Source organism: Urocampus carinirostris, chromosome 2 (assembly GCF_059441175.1).
Source record: "Urocampus carinirostris isolate Australia breed hairy pipefish chromosome 2, RoL_Ucar_1.0, whole genome shotgun sequence".
Taxonomy (NCBI): domain Eukaryota; kingdom Metazoa; phylum Chordata; class Actinopteri; order Syngnathiformes; family Syngnathidae; genus Urocampus; species Urocampus carinirostris.
In genome coordinates, this window is record NC_142350.1 from 18699199 (window position 1) to 18709550 (window position 10352).

Below are 10352 nucleotides of genomic sequence, written 5' to 3' on the forward strand. Positions count from 1 at the left end.
CCGGACCCGAACCCCAGGCTTGAAGTCTGCGCTATACTCTCTCTCTCTCCCGCTGATCTTTTTTTCTTAAATATCAATATGTACCGTTTACCAAATTGTTCGAATTAGTTATCTGACTCCATTAACCAAACACAACCTACATTCACCCAACAATGCACGCTCGTTTCTTGGGGGAAAAGATGAACAAGAAAGCCGACATTTTCACACCGGGACAGATTTAATTTATATACCGTATTTATAAGTGTACTCCATCGAAAACGGCCGAATTATTGACGTTGGAGTCTCTGGGAAGCCTTTTTCTGAAGTCTTTTGCTTTCTCCTATTGGCCATCTTCTCCCTGCATAATGGTGTGCCGGCTCCTCCCATGGGCGTGCCATGGCCAAAATCACCGTTCCTCCCCACAAATAAAATGTGAAAATTAATAGTTTTTTTTGGCTCAGTTGCTCAAATCAAGTAAATCTGTCGGGTTCGGGATAGTTTGGGCTTTCATACCTCTGGGTTGGGTTGGGATGGATTTTTTAGGCCCTAACTTTCCTCTACCGAGCTTCTCTCCCTATCTGTAAGAGAGAGCCCAGCCACCCTGCAGCGGAAACTCATTTCAGCTTCTTTTATTCGAGATCGTGTTCTTTCCGTAATGGTAAGGGTAGGGATGGACCGGTAGATCAAGAGCTTTGCCTTTGGGCTCGGCTGCCTCTTTACCACCATGGAACGGCACAGGGTCCGCATGACGGCAGACGCTGCACCGATCCGTCTCTCCATCTCCCCTTTTGTCTTATTATCGCTCTTGAACAGGATACTTGAACTCTTCCACTTGGGGCAGGATCTCGTCCGCAACCTGGAAAGAGGACGCAATGCGGAGCGAACTCTGACACCGGTTATACAAGAACTGTACAGCCCAGATTAGACTGTCCGGTACCCAATACTCCCAAAGCACCCTCCACTTGGCTCTACGGGCAACATGGTTGAATGCCTTCTCCAAGTCCACAAAACGAAAGATCGGATGGGCAAACTCCCATGCACCCTTGAAGACCCTGCAGAGGGTGTAAAGATCCTCCTGAATCCGAGATTCGCCTTCCTGACAGACCTTCCACTCTAGTACCCCTGGTTAAACCTTAGCAGGGAGGTCCAGAAGTGGGATTTTACAGTTGATCACTCAATAAATATTGCTGACCAAATTCGCAAATTATTGTATGCAAACAGGAATCGAACGCAAGTCGTGGCAGTGAGAGCAGCGAGACTCAACCACTAGACCACCGTTAATACAGATCACATGCAAAAGGGTTGATGTCATCGTCACACTATTTTTACAGTACCAGGAACAAATGTTGAGGACTGGAGAAACCAGAAAGTCGTTCTGAAAGATATAAATAAACCCAAAATTCGATTCATCATCAGATGCACCACAGAGTTTTTTTCCCTTTTTTGTGATTTAATGCATTTACATATATATTTCAGGGCGACTTTGTGTTTTCTCCATTATCTATTTTTTCATTCTTTGCAACTTGAACAAAACTAGTGGGACAATGAGATAAACTAAATGCCTTTTCACATGCCATTTGTTCTCAGGCCGTGACTCGCGTTCAATTCCTGTCGTTTTCGAGGCTTCGTCAGAAGGGGCAGGGGCATGATTGACTTTGGGGACATCTATTTTTTTTTTTTTTAGACTTACCCAAAATAAAGTGCAACAGCACATCCAATACACTAGAGGGTTGTGGTGTTCTCAGCGCAAAAGTGTTTTGATTGCGTCCATTCTCCATGGAGTGCATTATGCAAATAGTATAAGCATTGATTATAACGTGGAGACACAAATTGTAGCAGGTCCTCAAGTGACCCCGTGATGAATGAAGAAACAAACAAAATCTTCCTCGCGTAACACTTCACTGTGACGAAAAACCGGTGTGCTTGCTATGTTAAAAATATTGGCAGCGGACAGCACGAAGCCAAATAAATCAAGCTGTCAATTAAATCCAACCCAGTCATGTTGATAATAAGTTTTTCTCCAGCGAAAATGTGCCAAAAGGGGTACGGAGAGAAAAGAATTTAGAAGCACTGCTGTAGATTGCCTTTTGATGCACCTCATAGTGCGTTGCGGCTTATATACGAAAAATATATGGCTATTCTTTAGTGGGTGCGCCTTATAATCCTGTGCATTTTCCAGTGGTGTTTTTTGGGGTTTGTGTTTTGTATCTAATGTGTTTTCCTCTATCCAGGTGATCACGATCTTCCCATTAACGGAGCTAATGAATGGCCAGCAACAAAAGTGAGGTTTAATTTGATACACGCTAACTGGCAGCACAAAGTTAGCTCGATGCTAATCATGTCATATTGTGTTTCTGTTTGATAGGAGGTCTGTCAAAGGTTGATGAATCTCAGCGTCTACCTCCATGCACTCCAGGTGAGTTGCTCTAATCCAGATCGTCCCGATCACGGGTCGCAGACGACAACGTCATCGTAGATTGCTAATATTGCCGCGGTATGCTAGCAAACGATATTCTCAATCTAGCATTTGTTTGTCAAGCATTTTGTTGACACAAATGATTAGTTATCCTTCATAGTCTGTCTTGCTGTGAGTAAATAGGGCATGGAATTCCTGTCTCGTTTACCGTGCTTTGTGGATTGTAGTTTTCAAGGGAAGATATTGGTCATAGATTAGGTTCCTTGATTTTACTCTAAAAAGGCCCCAGACAGATGCATTTGAAGTTAAAATGTACAACATTTTCTCATGGGAGAACATGCCCCCAGACCCACCTCGACCAGGGGGTCAGCAACACAAAATGTAGTGCAATGTGCATAAAGTGGCCCTTATCTGGCCAATAAACCTGCAGCCATTTAAATGGGTAAAGTAAATAAAATGACCAAAGTTTGATTTCTGAGCTTTTATTTTCCTCTTTTTACCTTCGGGGTCAAAGGCCGATCACACGCCCGTCGTTTTTTCAAAGCACCGTGTGCTCAAAAGTGGACTCCGGGTGTTCCTTGCAGGCCGCCGTGGTCAAGCAAGACTCCATCCTTGAGCTTCTCCTGCAGCAAGACGACACGGCGGCGTCGCCGGCATCGGCGTCTTCGTGGCGGCAGAACCGCGAGGCGTCGGCCGGCGCAACCATTGGGGAGCTGGCATTACTGCAGCGGCAGCACAGCCTGCTACAAGAGGAACTCCTCAGGCTGCGCGACGCTGAGACACGCTTCAAAGACAGCGAAAAGGCCCGCGCAAAACTGGAGAAGCGAGTCCGGAACATGAAGTGTGGCGGCAACACGCTGGAAACGACCTCGCGGGCAAGTTGGTTTCACTAATCCGTTTCTGTTGTTTTCTTTTTCAACAACAAAATGTTCACATGTTAACCTGAAGAGGCCGCTCAAACACCACTCTATATGTTCCTCAAAGGCAGAACAGTTGCAGTATCATTGAACGGATATTATGCATTTCTTAGACTTTCCTGTAAAAGGCACTTAAGATTATGAGGCTCACTTTTACATTTCTGGACAATTTGGGATTTTTTTGGTCTACCTTTATAGTCCGCAAAATACTGTCATTCAAAAGGAGAATGTGTATTATTAAGCACCTGCAAAACAAACTTCATTTAGAAAATTTCTATCGGTTAGTATAAAAAGCAAAACAACATGAAAGTGAAGGTGCATTTGTTTACATTCTTACAGGTAGAGAAATTGGTATTCATTTTACATGATAGGAGGCTCACACGAGCCATCTTGCTGCTACGAGTGACCCTAAAACTCAAAAACATGTATTTTTTTTCCTCTTTCATTTTTTCCTTTCTCTTACTCCCTTTTGGTTTCCCTTTTCTTTTTCTGTTTTCCTTTTTTGTCTTTCTTTTCCTTTGTCCATTTTCCCCATCCTTTCTTTATTTTGCTTGCTTTTTCTTTCAATGTCCCCTCTAATGCCATGACCAAACCTACCCCTCGCGCTTATATGGAATCGGTGCAGCCCGAGAGGGAAGGCCTTTGTGCCAGCACCCATTGGGACAACCAGGCACACCAACCCAATAATCGTCAGGGAGGCAGCGACGACGAGGAGGTGGACATGACGTCCGATGACGACGACGATGTTGAAGAGGAAACATCTGGAAGCTCCAGGGGTGAGACAAAATATAGTCTTTTATTACACCAAGTTATAAAAAAAAAAACAGGAAAGTAGGAGTTGCAAAAATATCGCCCCCCTTCAAGTTAATACTCTGTACTACAAGTTTTCACCTAGTGTAAAACTTGACTCCCTAGAAATGTAATCGACGTTGCGATGTGACGTATTGCGATTGCATGACACTGCCATTTTTTTCAGGGATTTATTGACAGCAAACCCTAACAAAGATCCCCAGAAGAGGGCGCTGTTTACTTAAATTTCACCTCTTAATAATCTTGTGAAATTCACCTCGAATCTCAATCCAAGATGTACCTAAAGTAAATGAAATGCTGTTCTAAATCATTTCCAGAATGTGGACGTTTTTTGTCTCTTTTAAAAGTTAATACGTTGAAGTTTTCGATTAATCGATAAATCGGTTTTCTTAAATATATTTTTAATTTCCTATTTTTTATCCAATGGACGGATAGAAAAATTGTTCACAAAACAACAAAAGATTCCTTAATATGAAACGATACAAAAAATGCATAGAAATGTGTGCTACTCATTTGCAAATATGTGGGATACTCTTTTCCTACCACCTTATCCAAAGATCATATTATATTTGGACTTTAAATCAAAACAAAAAAGAAAAGGCAATATATTTATTTTATTTTTATCCACAAAAATATACATCAAAAATGTAAACAAGTGTTGTAAACAAATTTGTTTTTTCAGGTTAAAATTTGGAACATGATAAAGATTCCCAATATGAAAACAATGGGTGTTCAAGAATTTGCCCCTTGGGTATGTTAATCATGCCATTATTATCATTATTCTTTCTTTATTTTATTTGTCTCTGTATTTCTGCAGCACTTTCTGTTCCCTTGAAAATGGTTAACTTTGTAGTGTCTGAAAGTTTCATCATGAAACAAAGTTTTATCCCATTTGTTCTTGTAAATGATGCAAGGTACGATATTTAGGATTTTTAAAAGGTAACATTTTTTTTAATATAAAAATGGTCGTGGCGCCTTCTGACGGACCAAAGCGGTACTACAAATCCCAGCGTCACAACGGAATAGTCTGCACACTCATTTGCATTGATTTAATGTACTCGGTGGCCCATCAATCACTTGATACAACGAATTGATGATCTAATTAGTTGCCAACGCTTTTGATCATGTATTTTAATCGATGTTATCGATTGGTTGTTGAAGCCCTCTTCTGAAGTTTTGTCCCCAACTGAAATAATCAATGCAAGCGTACACGGAAATAGTTGGCTTTTATTCTTGTCTAAATTTTATTCTTGTAATCACGTGCAAGATTTGTTTAGCATGGGCATTTTAGCTGGAATACAGCTAGGACAATAGTCTCCATTTAGATACTCAAAAGTCGTATTAACCCTCGGATGCACAAGTGGGATCAAAATTGGCTTGTTATTCTTCAAAATCTTTAAAAATGACAATCAAAAGTTGTAATATTGTCCTATTCCAGGTAGGGCTGCATGATCAAATCCAATCGATATCGCGATGAGACGTAATCGCAAACGCGGTTTAAACCTGCAGGCTGAAACACTAACAAAGCATCCCCAAAAAGAGGGCGCTGTTTTCTTGATAAAGCGTGTCGATATGATAAACCCTCGTGTTGTCTTCATTTTAAGGACTGTTTTTGTACTTTTCTAGTTGTCATGGAAATGTGAATAGAAACAAACTTTCTTTTTTCTACTCTTGGGAGCAATTTAGAAAAAGAACATTCCAAGTAAATCAAATATCCTTCGAGGGGAATTTTCTCTGGCATGTCAAAAATAACAAAACTAGCACAGAAAAAGCGTTTCTCTCTTCAAATCGTGAATTGCATCGAAACTGCGATACCGGTCCGAAAAATGGCAGTTTGGTTTTTTTCCTAATATCGTTCAGTCCTTCTCCGGAAAATTGAACTTGACATGCAGTGTCCATTTGACACTCTCTAGAAAGGTATTTATGTTTGAGGGAGTAGTGGTGAAATTGTACTCTTTAGTTCAAGGGTGTCAGACCCGAGGCCCGCTGGCTGGATCAAACTCACCAAGGGTTTTAATCCGGCCCGCGGTCCAATGGCAGGAGAAGCGCGAGATTAAAATGGGCTGCGGTTTTTAATATGTCCACCGGGTGTCGCCAAAGCCAATCGGCACTCACAAAGCAACTCTAGCTGTGTACTTTTTTTTTTTCTTTCTCTGTCCCTCTGTCTTTCTCTCTCCTTGACTCTCTTTCTCCTTCTTTCTCTCTTTTTTTTCGTCTTTGTTTTTGTAGATCTTCCTGTCTTTCTCTCTTTCTCCCTCTCTGTCTTGATGCATTTAATTCTCTCTGTGTTTCTATTTCTCTCCCCTATCTCTTTTTCCTCTTTGTATTTCTCTTTTTTTCTCTCCATCCGCCTCCTTTTCTCTCACTTTCCCTCTGCCTCCTCCTTCTATTTTTGTCTCTTTATCCATGTCTGTCTTTCTCTCTCTTTCTCTTCAGTTTTTTTCTAACTCTGTTTCTCTTTTTCTGTCTGTTTCTCTTTTTTCTCCCTCTTTGTCTCTGTGCCCCTCTATCCTCCCTCTATTTGTTGTCTATTTTTCTCTCTGTTTCTTTCTCCCTCTTTTCTCTACTTGTTTCTCTCTCTTTCTTTCTTACTCTGTACCCTTCTCCTTATTTCTTTTACTCTTTATTTTTTCTTTCTCTTATTATTTTTCTCTAATTCCATCTTTCTACCTCTCTTTCTTAATCTACTATTCTGCCCCCCTGCGAGAATGCTTCCTCTAGCATGAAGCCCCTGAGCCAAAATGAGACTGACACTCCTGCTTCAGTTGTTGAATGTTACTGTTTACGGGAAACAGGAAGCCGGCCATTTCATTTTGGCTCTCACAAATTGTTGAACCGTCAGTCACTATTGCTTGTTAAAATTCTTTTTGCTTTCTTTGTTTTGAAAGTGTAGATTTCCCCGAGATTCCAGAAGAGATCTGATCTTCCGCCAACAAGCTTAATTGATGCTCACACGATCCAAAAGCCATTACGCTGCAACGTGAATGTATGTGCACAAATCCCTTCATTTTTTTTCCCCCGCTATTTTATTTGAACCGCCATTCGCCTGAATGCGTAAAGGTGCCGTTTGCATGATTTATTTACTGGACAAAAGGGAGAAAAAAAATATGTTGTATTCATTTACACTATTACACTTATGTGCTAACAACAGTATTTTTTGTTCTGATATTGTTTTGCTTGATATTTTCATTGCTTTTGTTGGGCGCAGTACGTCAGAAAAGCCAAATGAACTACAATATATATATAACCTTTAAAGGACGGCAATATAGCAATACTTCTACATGTTCTTTATCCTCTGTGATGAGCACCAACCTATATACAGTAGATGCTTACGCAGTATTAGCAAGGCCAATATCTTGGATCCTCACTGTAAATGCATGAAATCAAAATGCTGAAAACGAATACAAAGTGCAGCTTTGTTTAACATACATAATTGCATTTCTATTTATGTAAGGAGGTTATTTTTCTGTGACTGTCAGCAATTTTGCACAAGGAACATGCATCAGAAAGAAAATTAGATTCAATTATTGATACACATACAGTGAAGAAAATACGTATTTGAACACCCTGCTATTTTGCTCCCACTTAGAAATGATGGAGGGGTCTGACATTTTCATCGTAGGTGCATGTTCACTGTGAGAGAGATAAACTAAAAAGAAAAAATCAGAAATCACAATGCATGATGAACAATTTATTTGTGCGATACAACTGCAAATATGTATTTTAAACACCAGTGTATCATCTAGAATTCTGACCCTGAGAGACCTGTTAGTCCAACCATCAGAAGTCTACCTGCATTCCACGTATCATCCTGAATCAGATGAACCTGTTTGAGGTCCTTAGCTGCATAAAGACACCTGTCCACCCCATACAATCAGTAAGACTTTAACTTGTAACATGGGGCAGAGCTGTCCAAAGATACCAGAGACAAAATTGTGCACTTCTGCAAGGCTGGAAAGGGCTACAGAGCAATTGCCAAGCAGCTTGGTGAAAAAAGGTCCACTGTTGAAGCAATAAACAGAAAATGGAAGAAGCTAAACATGACCAACAAGCTCAATCAGAGTGGAACCCCATGCAAGATATTACCTCGTGGGGTCTCAATGATTCTAAGAAAGGTGAGGAATGTGCCCAGAAGGACACTACAGGTGATGGTCAATGACCTGAAGAGAGCTGGGACCACCGTTTCCAAGGTTACTGTAGGCAATACACTAAGACGTCATGATTTGAAATCATGCATGGCACGAAAGGTTCCCCTTCTTAAACCAGCACATCTCAAGGCCGTCTTAAGTTTGCTTATGACCATTTGGATGATACATAGGAGTCATGGGAGAAAGTTTTGTGATCAGATGAGACTAAAATATAACTTTTTGGTCATAATTCCACTAAGCGTGTTTGGAGGAAGAAGAATGAAGAGTACAACCCGAAGAACACTATCCCTACTGTGAAGCATGGGGGTGGTAGCATCATGCTTAGGGAGTATTTTTCTGTGCATGGGACAGGACGGGTGCACTGCAATAATGAGAGGATGACTGGGGCTGTGTATTGTGAGAATTTAGGGAACAACCTCCTTCCCTCAGTCAGAGTATTGAAGATTGCTAATGGGTGGGTCTTCCAACACGACAACGACCCGAAGCACACAGACGGGAAAACCAAGGAGTGGCTCTGTAAGAAGCATATCAAGGTTCTAGCATGGCCCAGCCAGTCTCCAGACCAGAACCCGATCGAAAATCTTCGGAGGGAGCTCAAACTCCGTGTTTCTCAGCGACAGTCCAGATAAGATCTAGAGAAGATCCGTGGGGAGGAGTGGGCCAAGATCTCTCCTGCAGTGTGTCCAAACCTGGTGAAAGACTACAGGAAACAATTGACCTCTGTACAGTACCAAATATTAACATTCATTTTCTCAGGTGTTCAAATACTTATTTGCAGCTGTATCACACAGATAAATCGTTAAAAAAAATCATGCATTGTGATTTCTGGATTTTTCTTTTCAGTTTATCTCACAGTGGACATGCACATACGGTTAAAATTTCAGACCCCTCCATGATTTCTTAGTGGGAGAAATAGCAAAATAGCAGGGTGTTCAAATACTTATTTTCTTCACTGTACGTCTATTTTACATGAATAATATACACTGTACTATCTAAAAAAATGTAAAAGGGTATCAAATCCAAAGTGTTGGTGTCTTCTGACTGGAAAATGTACTTTCCATATGTAAATTTTGCTCTGCTGTCAGACTTTTTTTCTTATTCCCCTTTGTTACGATTTCGCCAAATATTTGATACTGTACTGTTTAAGCCGAAAGGCTATGCTTATTTTGTTGTTACAAAATGTCACTATTCAGGGTTTGTACGGGTGCTTGAAATCCTTGAAAAGCTTTGAATTTTATGTTTTGTTTTCAAGGATTGGAAAGTGCTTGAGTTTTGGGTGAAGTGCCTGTAAATGCTTGAAATTGATGCTTTGTTTCACAAAGAGTCTGCTTAAAAATGACGCTGACACTGTTCTGTGGTGGCTTCACTTTGCCATTGGATTACTTCCGTTTTGACTAATGGCCGCTGTCGTTCGTTTGTATGATATTGTCCTATTACCCGTCATCGCCCCCGACAGGACATGTGCATGTTACACCTAAACATGGCACTGTGGAATGTGTATTTGTGAAAGGATTACATAAAAATTATGGACATTTGTAATGGGCCATGCAAAAAATTGAGGTAGCATCTCCCAGTGGTAAATTCTAAGGGGAAGAACTTCCTGTAACTGAAAATTGATGCCGCGTGTTACTCAAATCCAAATATATGTGACTTACTCAAGGTCTAAAATGCATGTCTTGATAAATGCACACACAAGGGTACAAATCACATCTGCAAATCGTAGATATATTTGTGGCTCTGCAAAATACACGATTCACACGTTTTTTCTTTTTTTATGCTACTGGAGAAATTGGAAAATTGGCTTTAAACGCCCTTTAGGAGTGCTTCAGTTTGGCCATGGAAAATGTCTCAGAACCCTGAATACGATTAGCACCTGTTTCAAAATGAACATATTGTTTGAACAAAACGTGAATTACTGTTTCTTCGTCAATAAAGTTTTCCTAGTATCACCAAAACGGGATGTCGGAGTTGATACCAAAAGAAAGAACCACCCATGCAGAATCCCTCCTAATCCTGCAGACAATGTCAGCCAAAAGATGGTTATTAATAACCCACAGGGGCCGGCAGAGGGGAATAACTGAC

General features: G+C 40.7%; 1 protein-coding gene across 3 annotated transcripts in view; it reads left to right on the top strand.

The window, feature by feature from the left end:
* The window catches only part of arhgef2a (Rho/Rac guanine nucleotide exchange factor 2a), a 36658-nt gene extending 26433 nt beyond the window's left edge, over positions 1-10225 (top strand). For 2 of the 3 annotated variants that reach the window (XM_088329201.1, XM_088329202.1), the window contains 5 exons: positions 2211-2260; positions 2345-2395; positions 2980-3270; positions 3938-4088; positions 7016-10225. In XM_088329201.1, the coding sequence (XP_088185327.1) occupies positions 2211-2260; positions 2345-2395; positions 2980-3270; positions 3938-4088; positions 7016-7044 (572 nt within the window). In that variant the 3' untranslated portion in view covers positions 7045-10225. Of the gene's footprint in view, positions 1-2210; positions 2261-2344; positions 2396-2979; positions 3271-3937; positions 4089-7010 lie in introns of all 3 variants that reach the window. The other variant, XM_088329203.1, reaches the window with a different exon arrangement.
* Positions 10226-10352: the final 127 nt, after the last annotated feature.